Source organism: Sapajus apella, unplaced genomic scaffold (assembly GCF_009761245.1).
Source record: "Sapajus apella isolate SASKATOON/1434 unplaced genomic scaffold, GSC_monkey_1.0 scaffold97, whole genome shotgun sequence".
Classification (NCBI taxonomy): Eukaryota; Metazoa; Chordata; class Mammalia; order Primates; family Cebidae; genus Sapajus; species Sapajus apella.
In genome coordinates, this window is record NW_022437037.1 from 6,606,719 (window position 1) to 6,623,364 (window position 16,646).

At 42.3% G+C, this 16,646-nt stretch overlaps 1 protein-coding gene across 2 annotated transcripts in view; it reads right to left on the minus strand.

Annotated features, from left to right (window-relative positions):
- MED27 (mediator complex subunit 27) overlaps nt 1-16,646 on the minus strand; it is a 215,960-nt gene that overhangs the window by 71,907 nt on the left and 127,407 nt on the right. For both annotated transcript variants that reach the window (XM_032257665.1, XM_032257666.1), the window contains exon 4: nt 4,253-4,346. In XM_032257665.1, coding sequence (XP_032113556.1) covers nt 4,253-4,346 — 94 coding nt within the window. The remainder of the gene's footprint in view (nt 1-4,252; nt 4,347-16,646) is intronic.

Consider the following 16,646-nt stretch of genomic DNA (forward strand, 5'->3'; position numbering starts at 1 on the left):
AGCCATGAAAAGGCATGAGATCTTGTCATTTGCAACAACGTGGATGGAGATGGAGGTGGTTAACTTACGTGAAATAAGCCAGGCACAGAAAGATAAACTTCGTTATGTTCTCATTTATTTGTGGGAGGTAAAAATTAAAATAATTGAACTCTTGGAGATAGAAGAAGGAGGCTGAGAAGGGTAGCTGGGGTGGGGGGAGGCGGGGTAGTGGGGATGCTTAATAGGTACAAAAAGTAGCTAGTAAGAATAAATAACACTTAGTATTTGATAGCGCAACAGGGTGACTACAATCAATAACAATTTAGTTGTACATTTTAAAATAACCAAAAGACTATAATTGGATGTTTATAAAACCAGAAGAATAAATGTTTGAGAGGATGGATATCCCATTTACCATGATGTGACTATTATACATCACAGGCCTGTATCAACGTGTCTTATGTACCCCATAAATATATATACCTACTATGTAGCCACAAAAATTAAAAGCTTAAAAAAAATGTATTCTGGTATATGCATGAGAATGCTCATGCCAACACTATTTATAAAGCAAATTGTATACAACCCCAACATGCCTTGGCAAGAGAAAGAATAGGGTGTGGACAGTCACAGAATGGACATTAGATGACAATGACCAAACTGCCAGATACGACCACCATCAGGGGTACATGTCAGAAACAATATACATAATATGATACTATTTTCACAAAGCTCAAAACTCAAGGAGCCGTTATTTAGGAATATAGGCACGTGTGGCAAACTCCATTTTAAAAAGGAGAAGGGGGTGGCTCTGGGGTTGGAGGTGACCATGGATAGAGAGGCAGGGATAGGGGAGGAGCCCATATTGGTTGGTTATGTCCTATTTCTCAAATTGAGTGAGGAGCTCATGGATTTATCTAAGCTTTATAATTTACATATACATTATATATATTCTTTAGCATATGTCAAATTACACAATTTAAAATTTTTAAGAAAAAATTGGCCAGGTGCAGTGGCTCATATCTGTAATCCCAGCGCTTAGGTAGACGTATCGCTTGAGCTCAGGAGTTCGAGACCAGCCTGGTGTCTCTATAAAAAACACAAAAATCAGCTGGGCGTGGTGGCACACACCTGTGGTCCCAGCTACTTAGGAGGCTGAGGTGGAAGGATTGCTTGAGCCCAGGTGGTTGAGGCTGCAATGAGCTGTGATCATGCCATTGCACTCCAGCCTGGGTGACAAAGTGACACAAGAAAGAAAGGAGAGAGAGAGAGAGAAAGAGAAACAGAAACAAAAAAGAAAAAATTACCAGCCTGGTGCTTGGTAGTCCAAATTTAACTTGCCACCAGCATGAGCTGTCATCAGAGACAAGAGGAGGAGAGCATCCCAGAGGCTTGGCGAGATAGAGATAGGTGTCCCGGCTGCACAAGCCAGAGGCAACAACTGCCTCTGTTTCCTACTTGTCAAATGAACACAGCTGGTGGTATCTACCTCCAGGGCCACAGTGAGGATCAGATGAGATGAGTGCTATGTAAGCCACAGGGCTCTGTCCACACAGATGTTCGATGTGCCATACAGATGGCTGGCTCCTCTAGGGAATTACTTCCCCTCCACTCCTTGCAGTTCTGTGGGGCTGCCAAGGCCTGACTCCCCATCCTCTGGGCTCAGGGCAAAGAGCAACTGCAGGTGAGGCCAGCAGCAGTATTCCCAGGTTGTATGCACAGGCATGGAAGGCAGTGGGGGGCGTGGAATCATTTGGGGCATGGGGCCCCCAAAAATCATTGTCCTGATCTTGCTCCTGGCATGCCTGGAACTACTCTGGTTTTTGTCCTGGCAGGTCAGCTGATCATTGCACCTGATACACCTGGCACCATCAAAAAGCAAAACCCAAACCAAGTCTTTCCTTATGTAAGTCAATCAGAGCAGGGTTCCGTTGACTGCATCCAAGGAAGCCCAGCCAATTCAGGAGGGAATGCCTTTTTATTTCAACAGCACAGGTGCACTTTGGACATTTGCCAAGGGAGGTAAAGGGAGGTGTCAGCTGAGACTGCTCAAGTGCACCCTGGTTCAGCCACCTCCTAACTGGTCTCTCCCCATCAGTCTCACCTGCCCCCAAAGCCTTCCAGAATACGCTGCATTCCAGATTAATACAATTTATTCCAGATTAACCTCCAGAAAACACTTTCAACTACTGACTACACCTCCTGCCTACAGTCTAGGCCCCAGAACTTTACCAATGAAGTCCAGGAAACAGGTGACCAGCAATGGTAGGTGGCAGGGAAGGTGGCATCTGTTGGTTCTGCTCCCCCTCCAGGTAGGAATTCCCGTCACCCACCTCACAATGGGTGTGGCAGGAGTGAATGGCCTAGAGATTTGCCATCTCGTAGAATTCCAACGTTTAAAAGTAAATGCCAAATGCAGGCATTATGGTAAAAGTCTGATTACCCCCGTGGCTATCTGATTCTGAATTGGATCACTTAGCACTGTTCCTGTAAGTAAGCTCCAGCTTCTGTGAGTTCCTGTCACCAGAGAAGGGTAACAAGTAGATGCCCTGCTGCACACATCTGAATTTGCACGAAGGCAGGGGTGGGGGGTGTTGGTGGTAGTAAATAAACAGGGCATGTGAAATGTGACTCTTGCCTTGAATTGAGCCCCTAATTCTCATCAGTCTATTAGGACAGAGGCTCCATGGGAAAGCAGGCGAGCGCGATCGTCACTGTGAAATACACGCCTGCCTCCTCAGGTGGAAGGAACTCATCTGTGCAGCCTGTTTGCCTGGAATCCTGTTTCCTCTGCTCATTCCCTTCAATGTCAAATCCCACCCTCATCATGAAATGGGAGCTCAATGACCCAGAAATAATTTGAACAAATCTATTTCACTGAGGATACATTCATTTTTATCTTCATTAACTCTTTGGGGCCCTGTCAGGTATGCTGAGAGCAGGATTTATCTTTCAGCTGCTGGTCTGGGGGATCTTAAAATCTGGACAAGTTGTACATTTAATGAGGCAGACTTTTTTTTTTTTTTTTTTTTTTTTTTGAGACAGAGTCTTGCTCTTTTGCCCAGTCTGGAGTGCACTGGCCACAATCCTGCCTCACCTCACCCTCTGAAGGCGGATGATATTTCATGTTTTGTAGACACGTATTTTTATATGAAGAAAATGGTTTACCTTTTCTATGAAAAAACACTGCATTGTCTCCCTTTCTTTATGTTTTAACTGAAAGAATTTTTTTAAGAAGTAGCATGTTATCCAGGTGAATGTCACTAATTTTTTTTCCCCACAAATGAAATAACAAACATTTAACAAGCCCAGATTTTTTGCCGTCTTAAGACCAAAACACACATGCACACACAATAAGCCTGCTCCCCTAAGATGAATGGCTGGAGTAAGTAGTAACTCATCCTGGGTGACTGGCTATTTATAAGATTTCACACAAGTAAAATGCTAAAATATGGTGAGTTCGCACTAGGCTCCAGAGCAGCAACAATGGAATAGATGGAAAAAATACCCAGTCCTGAACCTCACCTCCCTGATGCCCATTGAAACCAACATTCTTATTCCATAAACTGCTTTTTATGAAATGTGGTGATTCCTCAAAAATCTGTGTTCAGGGAAGTATTCTTCAAGCACATACAAGTATTAATACACAGACCACTAGAAAAGCTTCTCATCATTGAGGTCTCTATGTCTTCCTAATTAATAATATAATCTAGCATTGCTGTCCCATCTTATTTCCAAAACACATCTGGTCTTCGGTGAATTCATGCAAATACAAACATCCACCAGGAGCCTATGAGGCGATCTGTTCAGAGCAAAACATAATCAGAAACAGCAAAACCAGAAGTCATCAGTCATGAGTCCCAAAACACTTTGTTAAAATATGTAACGTTCTGGTTTTGTATGAAGAAACTGTTTTCTTTAGCAGGATCCCACAGCTGAGCATCACATTGTCTACTATACTTCCTTAGGGAAAATAGAAAACAGATTCACCGAAACATTGGGAGGTTGCATGAAATGACTTAAGGTGAAATTGTCTTACAGTATCTTTCCTCTCTGGTTAATTCTTACATGGGGTCTGCAATTTTGTTCAAAAGCAAGGTTTCAATGTGCAGAATTTTTAACCTACAGAATGCCAGTACAGAAAATATGTTATTCATCATCAAATTGGAATTTAATCCCCATTCTATAGATCCTACAACACAGAACCAGAGACTTAATTGTGATGTCCATTTTTTTCTCCAACATCCCTACAAGTCAGTAAAGCTGATCGTACCAGAAGCATTGCTGATGCTCCATTGGGTCTGGATAAGTGGATGGACATTTCGGGAAACATCCTGTCAATGCGGCTGATCACGTCATCAACATACCTAGGTGGGAAAAAAATACACATGTGTCAACTATAACTCCAGTTAAGAACTACAGATTTATAGTATTTGAAAGACATTGCTTTTAAATTTAATTTTTTATCAATATAACATATTTTTAAGAAGGCAAATAGGAGCTATGTCCAGATAATGTGTTTTTAATGCTAGTTCTTGATTTTTTATTTTAAGGCATGACAATTAATTTTCTTCTATAGGAGGTGAGAATTTAGCTGAGTCACCTGCTGGGCCACTGGGCTCTAACAATATGGCCCCCTCCCTTTGTCCTTCCAGTCCAGGATAGCCTCAGCATCCAGTTATTGTGCACCTCTGGGCTGTCTCACTGTCTTGTTTAGCTTCTCCTCTGAATCAATGGAATAACCAATTCCTGGGATTAAATTCCTTCTATTTTAAATACCTGAAGTCATTCCTGACCTCCTGGTTGTACCTAATTCAAGTTATATCACAATTTTTACTTAAATCAGTAGTCTGTGATTAATTATAAAATCTCTGCATATATTTTTAATAGCTGCCCACGTAGTGGCTCATGACTACATTTATTTACTTATACAGCTTTCTGTTTTCCTAGATTTCTATTTTGCTTTTTTCAAGACTGAGTCTCACTCTTTAGCCCAGGCTGGACTGCAGTGGTGTGATCTTGGCTCACTGCAACCTCCGCCTCCCAGGTTCAAGTGATTCTCGTGCCTCAGCTTTCCAAGTAGCTGAGATTACAGGCACCACCACTGACAGCTACTTTTTGTATTTTTAGTAGGGATGGGGTTTCACCATGTTGGCCAGGCTGGTCTCGAACTCCTGACCTCAAGTGATCTGCCTGTCTCAGCCTCCCAAAGTGCTGGGATTACAGGCATGAGCCACTGCGTCAGCCCTGTTTTGCCTTTTCATTTGATTAGTTTTCTATGTACCTGTTACAGTTTTATTCCTAAACTATCTACCTAACTTTTACTCCAAACATATCAGGCAAGCTATCAGCTTCATGTTTTCCTTGGAGACATCCCACCAAAAGGGAATCCTCTATTCTTATAGCCCAGATGAAACCTGTATCTCTTAAGGTTTAATAATAATTGAGGTCAGTGACATTAAGAACTTAGCATAGGATCTGGCACATATAAAGGATGTAAAAATTTTAAGTGCCCTGATTGTTAGTTCCACCACTTATACCATGAGCTGATTCTGCAAAAATACCCTCTCTTACTGGGATAAATTCTCCCCTCCAGTGGTGGCACATTGTGAGGACATCAGCCCATAGCATAGAGTAGGATCTGGCTCAGGTCCTTTGAGAACAAATTCACCATCCAATCACATTGGACACAGAGAGGATGTATAATACAATAGCTGACATGTAAAACGATCTATTAAGGATTTTACATTGGATTTCATATCCATTGGTTATGACAAATTAAATTACATGTCCATTAAGTCAGGGACACATAAAAGGTATATTCTCTTGGGGTAAGAGGGAGATTAGCTCTCTGTTCACAACATGAAAGGATTTTAGTTCGAAGCTGGGGCTCATGAGAGACAGCAGAAAACATGAAGCCATTTGGTAAAAAGCGAACATCACATGCCAGCCATCAAAGTCAGAAAGCGGCCCCACCTATTCTCTAAGGCAGGCCTATCAGGTTTTCCTTAGGGAATGTTATGTCGAGTTTTGAAACTTTAAGCTGAAGAAGGAAGGGGAAAAATTAGAGAGGGCCCAGCAGTAAACAACGACAACAGTAAGAGGACAGCAGCAGAGATGAGTGAGAAGGGGCGGGGTGGAACTGAAGGGTATTTGCTCCTGGGGAAAAGAAGGCCAGGGAGACGCTGATATTCTTCAAGTACATGAATGGCTTTTATGAACTCAGTAGCAAACAGCATCTCCAATCCCTCGAAAACACCATACCGTGAGGACATGCCACCGAAAAGTGAACGTGCTCAGAAAGAATGAGAGGCATGTCTTAAAGGCAAGGCCCCATTCTGCTTTAATGGTTTAAGAAACAATCTTTGCTGGGTGGCTAAGACACAGGCTGACCACACATCATTTCCTGTGGTTCCTTCTAGATTTACAGCATCATGACACACAACCTTGGATCTAAGCTTAAATGCTACATAAGGAATGAGAAGGTGAAGGAGGAAATGAACTCATTTTTCATCATTGCCTAATGTTTCTTGAAATGGTGAAGGCACATGACAAAAACGTCATGCCCAAAGTTTATCCCAGGTCACCGGAAACATTTCTGCGTGTATATACTCTTTTCTAAATTTGTGTATGTGGTTTAAACCGAGTTTCTTACTACTCAGCAGGAAGCAAACATCTACTGTCCTGTGTGAATGGAGGTCATTGCTAAGTATATGCTAATGGGGAGGACAGGCGATGTCTTCTGAACTGATCCTCAATCAATAGCCATCATAGCTCTGGACAGCAGAAAGCAGATCAACATGCAGATTCCAGCACACAGGTAACATCATCATTTGCTTTCCCTTGTACCTTTCACCTTGAAGGTGTCAAGACACATTCTGGAAAACCAGTCTCCTTAGGAGGCTAGAAAAATAAAGAAATGGGTGGGTTCAGTGATGATCCCAGGTGAAGCAAAAAGCCAGAAACCAAGTCAGTGTGTAAATTTCTAGAATTCCATGCCAACTACCTAGCTTTGCTTGCTTTTAGTAAGGGCCAGAGTTCTAAATGGGCAAACATATATTACTGGCCATTATTTATTTATTTATTTATGAGATTTTTACCTGTAAGAAAAGGCGATGGCAGAAGAAAAATAAGTTCCCAGGAAAAGTGTGTGCAGTCGGCACAGGTAAGTAAAGAGATCTGGGTGGGTTTTGTTGCTGTTTTGCTGTTTCTTCCCCAACCCGTGACCTGAGACGAAGCTCAGCAAACTCAAAGGCTGTATGAAGCAAAACTTGAATTTTCAGGAGACTGCTTTCCATTCACATGCCTAACACAAAAGAGATGCAAATTTCTTTTCTACAGGTGACATTATGTATTTGCCAAAAAGGGAAAGAGAGAAAGTCAGCTGCATCTTTAGCTGAGGAAAACAATGTCTAAATTCTCGAGGCAAAAATCAAAACACTTCATTTTCAAACAGACCCAACCTTCGAAACACAAATCAACCATGAGTGACTTGACAGAAATAAGGAAAGCTTGGAAGCTCAAATTAAAAATCTAGAGACAAAAATGACACTCTTTTTTTTGCTGAGGGAGGGGGTGTTGGTATGGGACGTGGTCTCTGGCATCCATCTCCGAGTGCTGCCTCCCGAGACAGTGAGCACTGCTAGCGTCTGCAGCGGGCTCTGCAGTGCAGCGCCCCACTTTGAGAGCAGGGCTAAGGACAGGTAGGAACAGCGTGCTCCCCTCCTACACTTCCACCATATGTTACACTCTGTTCTGTGGCAGAATCAAATTACTTTAATTTTTACCTTTGGAATATAGGCAAACAAGCAGTAACACAGCAGTGGTGACTAGTTTACACTTCAGCAGACGCGGCGCGGAAAGACATTAATTTAGTGCCAAATTGAGCAGTGAGTCACAATTTGCACATATCTGTCAACCTGTTAACAGGGTAATAACTTGGAAAGACTGCTGTTCCTATTTACATTACAGAAGCCTTTCGAAAATGGAGAGCTGCTTGGTTCTCCTTCTTGAAGTATTCGGTCAATGAGCTGGTTTGATGGTCCAAGAACTGGGCTAGAAACACAAACTTCTAGAAATTACAGATTCGAATCAAGGTATAATCCATAACTTCAGTAAGTTCAGATAGAAAACTAACTTTTACATAACCAGAAAATTCTGTTTCCCCGTACTTTGCCCTAGCTGCAGTCAGACTCTTAATGGTTTCCAATCTACTTTTTTCCAGCGCACCCCAACCATCTCTTCCTGAAGGACGGCTTCAGTCTCAACCGCCTCAACATCTCTGCTGCATCAGAAACAATCCTCCCATTCTCAAATGTCTAAAATAAATTTCAAGAGCCCTATACTTTGTTCACTGCCAATTTTCTTCAAGTAGCCCAGCTTGCTCCTTTCAACGGCCTTGGTCCGAGAATTAAAGAACACCAGGACCTTAGAGGTCCTCTCTTCCAGTGTCTCCATCAATTTAGGGCTTTAACAGCAACTCCAATAGGTGGTCTGCATAAATACCCCTGTATCACCACCTCATGAGGCAGTCCCTTGCATTTGCTTGACGCCCAATTGTTTCAAACCCGCTTAATAGGCCGGGCGCGGTGGCTCAAGCCTGTAATCCCAGCACTTTGGGAGGCCGAGGCGGGTGGATCACGAGGTCTAGAGATCGAGACCATCCTGGTCAACATGGTGAAACCCCGTCTCTACTAAAAATACAAAAAATTAGCTGGGCATGGTGGCGCGTGCCTGTAATCCCAGCGACTCAGGAGGCTGAGGCAGAAGAATTGCCTGAACCCGGGAGGCGGAGGTTGCGGTGAGCCGAGATCGCGCCATTGCACTCCAGCCTGGGTAACGTGAGTGAAACTCCGTCTCAAAAAAAAAAAAAACAAAAACAAAAAAACAACAACAACAAAAAAAAACAAACCCACTTAATAGTACCTGCACACAATTACCCTACTTCAGCCTTTTGAATGACATGCAAATATTTTCTCCAAAACCTAAAGGCTTTCTGCAAATATATAAAAGACTGCTGGGTTTTCTAATTTCTTTCATCAGTGTTTTTTAGTCTTTTTTTTTTTTAAGACAGAATCTCACTCTGTCGCCCAGGCTGGAGTGCAGCGGCACGATCTCAGTGCACTGCAACCTCTGCCTTCTGAGTTCAGGTGATTCTCCTGTCTCAGCCTCCCAAGTAGCTGGGATTACAGGCGCCCACCACCACACCCAACTAATTTTGTATTTTTAGTAGAGATGGGTTTTCATGATGTTGACCACGCTGGTCTTGAACTCCGGACCTCAAGTGATCCGCTTGCCTCAGCCTCCAAAGTGCTGGGATTACAGGAATAAGCCACCGCCCCCAGCTGGCCTTTTAGTCTTTCTTGGGTCACAGATCCCATAGGGAAGGCATGAAAATTAAAATACAAGTCTGTACAACATTTTACATACACTCTTCTGCAGTTCATAGACCTTTAAAGTCCATTCACAGACCCCCGAGTTAAGCATCCCTGCTTTAGCCCTGTTCTAGAACTGTGGTCTCCAGTTTGCTTTTTTGTTCTTTTCTGAATGGTTAACTTTTATTTTTATTTTTCAATAAAGCTATTTTTATTTAAAAAAATATATATATATATATTTGTTGCAGCCAAGAAGTGAACATAACTAAAATGGTATAGGGGATACAAAGAATCTACTAATTCTGATCATCTTTAAATCATGTTTTCACGATGGAGCCGTAGGCTAGTTTTTGTTTCTTTATTTTTTAATTGACAAATAAAGATTGTATATATTTATCATGTAAAACCTGTTGTTTTGAAATATGCATATATTGTGGAATGGTTAAATTAAGCTAATCAGCACATACATTGCCTCACATATTTAGCGTTTGTGTGTGTGTGTGTGTGTGTGTGTGTGGGGTGAGAACACCTAAAATCTACTGTCTTAGCAATTTTCAAGAATATAATACATTGTTATTAACTCTAGCTACCATGTTATACAATAGATCTCTTGAATTTATTCCTCTTACCTACTTGAAATTTTATCTTTTGATCGGTATACCCCCAACCCCCATGCCAAGCCCTTGGTAACCACCATTCTACTCTCTCCTTCCATGAGTTCAACTTTTTTAGATTCCACATAGAAGCGAGACTGTGGCTAGGTGTGGTGGCTTATGCCTATAATCCCAACACTGGGAGGTCAAGGCAGGAAGATTGCTTGAGCTGAGGAGTTCAAGATCAGCCTGGGCAACACAGCAAGATCCTGTCTCTAAAATAATAATAATAATAATTAACTGGGTAGTGTGGTGGTATGTGCCTGTAGTCTCAGCTACTTGGGAAACTGAGATGGGAGGATCGCCTGAGACCAGGAGTTCAAGGGGACAGTGAGTCATGATTATGCCACTGCATTCCAGCCTGGGTGACAAATGGACCCTATCTCTTAAAAAAAAAAAAAAAAAAAAAGATGCAATATCTTATATCTTATATAAAAAAAATAACATGCAATATCTGTCTTTCTGTCCCTGGCTAATTTCATCTGACATGATGTCCTCTAGGTTCATCCATGCTGTTGTAAATGACAAGGTCTCCTTCTTTTTCAGGCTGAACGGTATTCCACTGTGTATATACACCACATTTTCTCTACTCATTCATCCACTAATAGACAGGTAGGTTGATTCCATATCTTGGCTATTGTGAACAATGTTGCAATGAACACAGGGGTAAGATGTCTTTTTGATACACTGAGTTCATTCCCATGGACATACACCCAGCAGTGGAATGCTGGGTCCTATGGTAGTTCTATTTTTATATTTTGAGGAACCACCACACTATTTTCCGTAACTTGTGTACTAATTTACATTTTCATCAACACTGTGTGAGGGTTCCCTTTTCTCCACATTCTTGCCAACATGTATCTTTCAGGTTAGTTTGTTTTTAAGCACTTGCCTCTGACAACTCATCCTTCCAACAAAATCAAAGACCTACCTTCGTGACTTTAGAGGTCATCTGATTGGGGTGACAACCTTTGCCCTCTAAAGCCACATTTCTCATGCTTTACACCCTTGCTCCTTGTTTGTATAAGTAAAGGGCTCCCTGCTTTTTGTATCACTGTTAAGGCACAACTCAGAGGTGAACTAAAGTCTCAGGTCCTAGGAGGGCCAAGGAGACCCTTCATTCCAGCTGCAGCTACTGTTACAGCCTCATCTAGGCTTCTTCCCTGTCCTTGAGCAGGCTCACTCTATCTTGGACACTGTGCACACTCTGCCTGGAAGATTATTCTCACAAGTATTCCCACCCCCATGCCTGGGTCATTCCTACTCATGCTTCAATGCTTTGGGTTTCATCTTCAATGATACTTACTCAGGGAAGTACTGTCTCCCCTTGGTACCCCATCGGTCAGTATACCCCATTTCATCTCTTATGGTACCTGTACATTTGCTTTGTGCTTCTGTCCCCTTTGTCATTAAATAATTTTTTGAGTGATTATTTAACATCTAACTCCCCTACAGAATTCTATGGGAACATATGACTGTCTTCTTCAATGCTGAATCCCAGCACCTTGCCACAGTACCTGGCACCCACTGAGCATGTCTTAAATAGTTCCTGAATGAATAGACCATACAATTAAAAGTAGGCCAGGTAGACCCAAGTTAGGCCATTATTAAACAACTAAAATGCAAAGTTCTCTTTAGCAGATGAAGATGTGAGGCGTCGGGAGTTCATTACATTAGCCAAAAAGTCACCAACAACAGCAACCAGAGAGCTCCGAAAAACAAACCTCAAAGAAAGCTGCAGAGATCCTTTATAGTCTTCCCGCTTAATATGCAGCTACAGAATCCCTGCATCTGTTTTAGCAGAAGCTCAGTGACTCTTGGAAGCAAAGCCTTCTAAAGAAGTACACTGTAATTGACATGCCAATTTTAAAATGTTGCTTTTAATGAACTAATTAATTCTGCAAAACATTAGTACAAAGATACACGCAACCAAATTGGGATTACAATACCAAAATGATAACAAAACAGAATGTGGAAGACATTTCTAAAGATATCGCCTTTGCAAAACATTAAATTTTTACTCTACACATTCAAATACATTGCAAACTATTTGTTATTAAAACCTTAAAATAATTTATTGGACAGATGGCTTAGTTCTCTAAAGACTGACCCCCTCCTCAAAAGAAAAAAAAAAACAACACAACAAATCTGGCCCCTAGCCAGTGATCCCATGTTAGTGTGATGCTTAGCAGCTCGAGCTGGATTTAAATAGCACTTACCCCACACAATGTGTAAAATACATGCTGTTCATTTTCTCCACCCGTACAAAATCTAAAAGTTAGGGATGCATATATTAATAGACTACCTTTTGGGGAAAAGGGTAATGCCCAGTAGTTACCAAGAAGGGAATCATCTGCATGATCTGAAAGTGATTTAAGATTTCCCTCCATACCTGTCCGCAGTGATGAGACTGAGAGGCCTTTGACAGTGGGTGGAAACAGATGGAGGCTTGTTTAATTACTTCAGGAGAATGAGATTGACCAAAACTACAACTATCAATCTCGAGATGCTGAAGAAAGAGATTGGAAGCTTAGGTCAAATTTACTTACTTCTCAGATTTATAAATTGTTTCTATCATGGCTGTGAAAAATGTCTGACTATTTGCTCAAGAAAATAAAAAGTACTTTCTAAACTGTACAGCGAGGCCGGGTGCAGTGGTTGACACCTGTAATCCCAGCACTTTGGGAGGCCAAGGCAGGAGGATCATTTGAGGTCAGGAATTTGAGACCAACATGGCCAACATGGTGAGACCCTGTCTCTACTAAAAAATACACAAAAACTAGCAGGGTATGGTGGCATGCGTTTTATAATCTTGGCTACTCAGGAGGCGGAGACATGACAATCACTTGAACCCAGGAGGCAGAGGTTGCAGTGAGCCAAGATAGCGCGACTGCATTCTAGCCTGGGCGATAGAGACTCCGTCTCAAAAAACCCCAAAACGAACAAACAAACAAAACTGTACAACTAAAAGCAAGGATTGATGTACGGAAGACAGAAACAAGCACATTAGCTTAGATTTCTACACCGTCTCTCACTGCACACCCTTCTCACCCCAACACAACTGGCTACTTATCTACTGTGTTGTTCTCTTCCAATGAAAGACACTCAAAAACTTCAAGATCTCTTAATGGCAGCTTGACACTCAGGCAGGCAGAGCTGGCAAGATTAGGAAGAGCTGCTTCCTGGGAGGGAAATGGTGACCAGGCAGCAGTGGATGGGGAGCTTGATCCTGTCTTCTCCTTAGTAGTTCATGAATTTTGAGCCATGTGAATATATTACTGAAGAAATGCAGGAGAATCACCCAGGCAAGCAAATAAAAGCTACCCCTCCATTTCCAGAAGCCGAAATCAACGCACAAGGACCCAGCACACACTGAAACGTACAAACCAACCCACCTACCTTCTTCCTGCTACAGGGTGTCAAGTTGCCCTTTGAGTTCACAGTATGTCATGAACTAGAACACATGACAAATACCAGCATAAAATGGAATTATTCTTACACATGATTTAGCATGATTTAGAGAAGTAAAGAATTATTTAGTATTCCTATAGTATCTATTAATAAATACTTCTGAGTGCCTACTCCTCAACAATGACCGTGTTCTAGAATGACACTAAGTACTAAGGACAGAAAACAATTACAGCAGCTGGCTCACAGCAGGCCTTGTGAGAGGGGAGGAGGGCCAGCCCGAGCTTGGCCTTTCTACTGCAGGAGGGCGAGAGACAGAGCAGGCATTGTTTTCCGGTTTTCAAGCACTTTTGCGCCCTTTACCTCGTTCAATCTCTCGCCAACTCTGGGAAGTAAGCAGGGCAAGCATAAAATTCCTGTTTTACAAATGACAGAAAAAAGGAGGCTACGTGACTTGCCCAGGAAGACAGTGTGGCTGAGTGGCAGAGCTGAGCCCAGAACCCACATTTCTGGATTCCCCATTCTAGGCCTTTCTTACACACCATGGTGCTTTTATTAGGTCTACGAGGGTTCCTTAGAAAAAGCAGTTTCATTTTTGTCATTCCTCAGGCTTCTCATAAAACAACTGAGAAATCTTTTAGTAGTATAGTAACAAAATGAAATCAATTGATGGTTTTCTTTCTTCCCAGTCATTCAGTGAATATTCATGCAGTGCCTAAGTGAGCCCAGGGACGCAGTGATCACTAAGGCGGTCTCTGCCTTCATGAGGCTTACAGTTTTTTCAAGGCAGAAGGCTTGTCTCCAGAGAAATAGGACAACCAAGTTAAACTTCCCCCAGTTCTCCAACTGGGTTTTTGATTTTGTGACTCTCAATTAACGTGTAGAGTTGGCAGGAAACAGGGAGGGGTGAAACAGTGAATATTTGCTTTGCATTTTACATTAATAATTAAAAGCATTAATATAATTAATAATTTTTAAATTTCTGTTCTGGCATTACAAATTTACTCAGGTATCTTGTGAGTCCTAGTTTTCCTTAAAACATTTAAGCAATATATTAAGTTTGGGAAAGAACTATAATTTCACTCAGCATCTACCTGCTGTGTAAGCCCTTACATATTTATGAGAGAAAAAACAAACAAAAAACCCTAACAATGAAACACCCATGTTGAGCTTTCCAGAAATACCAATTAACAATAGCTATTAAATCAGTCATTTCTGTTAGATGTGGTGAAATGACACTTCATTGCTCAGATGGGCAACGAACTGAGATGCAACAATTCACATGGAGTTAAAGCAAAGCAACTCATGGGCGGCAGACATTCAACCAGGGAGCTGACAAGGGCAGACGATGCATGCCTTCCCACATGCCAACCGCTTTCCCTTCCGTGCCCACGTATGGCTGAGGACTGCCACTGTGAAACCTCTTGGCAATGCTCAGATGTGGTGACTGCTTCCAGTTACTCAGTTTGCTGCACAGGTGTAGAACAATTGTTTCGTTTCCATTTGATTTTTTTAAATGTCCCTGAGAAGGTACTTGGTAGATTTCACAAAAAGAAATGCCAAAGAGAATGATCACAATCACTGAACAAGACTTGTTCGAGTCACAACCATACATTAGAGCAAACGCAGCCTCAGAGTCAGAAACAAGTCAACACATCCGAGGAAGCTGCAGAACCCCTCCTGGGACAAACAGGCTATCTGTATGACAGTAAGTTTTATTTTCATTCATCAGACAATCAACTCCTTGAGGAGAGAGTCTGAGGCTCACATCTTTAATTCCTGCAAGAATTCTGTACATAATACATACTCAATAAACATGTGATGAACTAGAGTGATTTAAGTAGACTGATTCAAGGAGAAATAAAGATCCCAGAGTAAACAGAACTTAGTTCTGTAATTGTTTCTTCCACAAGTAGTGAAAAATTCCGAATCGGAAAATGTCATCCAACGAAGGGAACAGACACAGTGAAGCTGTGCCCTTCCTTCCTCTCCCCTGTCCTGACAGCATTACTGTAGGGCAGCTGGGTTATAAGGCAGAACTGAGATGACGACAAACGGAAAGTAACTCAAACACAAACAGACCTTCCTGGGCGAGGTGCCTTGGCTGGAGCTCCAGGATTTTTTCCCACCTCAGGACTCATCCCCCAACCCCATAAATGAATTGCCTTCGGGTGTCTGCTGAACAGAACTTTCAGTAGAGATGCCTTCTCCAAGGCCCCCAAATGCACACCAGCTACGTGCCATCAATCATGGTATCCTTCACTTGTCCTTCATAGTACACATCACAGTCTATCCCACACATCTGGGGAATGAATGTTTAATGTTTACCTTGCCCGCTAGACTGAGAACTCCACGGGGGGAAGGCACAGGCCATCCTGCTCCCTGCCGTCAGTCCCCAGCACACTGTCCAGCACACAGCAGGCTCTAAATAGACAACTGATAAATGAATCTTGCATGTGGACTCCTTACAACGGTATTCGGCAAAACAGTCTGAAGCTGGGGCTTAGGAATCACAGAGGACTGGATCTGCTAGTTCTCACACTGCCTTCCCTCATCTTGGACAAGTTACTTTAACCTCTCTTAGCTTTGGCATCCTTATCTGTGAACGAAGGATAACATCCCTATCCTCTTCATATAATCATGAGAATTAAAGGAGTGGATGCAACATATAAAGCACTTAACACAAAAGAAGCAAATTATAGTATTAGCTGTTCCTTTTATGTGTGCAAAGATTGTTTTTTTTTTGTGCACAAAAGGATTAGCACCTTCTGTTTGCGTCTACAGGAATACAAAGCCTCAAAAAGTTCACTGCAGCCATGAAAACACCTTGAAGCATGAGCTTTAAAAGCAGGGATGTTCTTTCAGGTTTCTGGTTCATTTAATACATCGATGCATTTCAGTTAGTAAAGAAAGTTCTTTTCGTTATTTTTCTAAGAAGGCCCACGAGAGAGAGTGGACTATTCATATGTGGCATGATCCTGAAACAACCTAGGAAGGAGGTGGGCTGGGGTAAGTGGATCTGGCTCTGGAATAGGAACTATGCTGGAGAGCTTTCGTTTGTCCCTCCACCATCCCGCACTGTGCCCCAGGAGGCTGGCCTATACAGCGATTACATTAATAAGCTTTTTTGCTCTCTGGCTTCCAGCTGTGTTCTGACCAATACTAGGCACTGGCCCGAACCTCAGAGGGCAGGAGAAGCATGAGGCAACGGTCCTTGAGGGCCAGCTGTGAC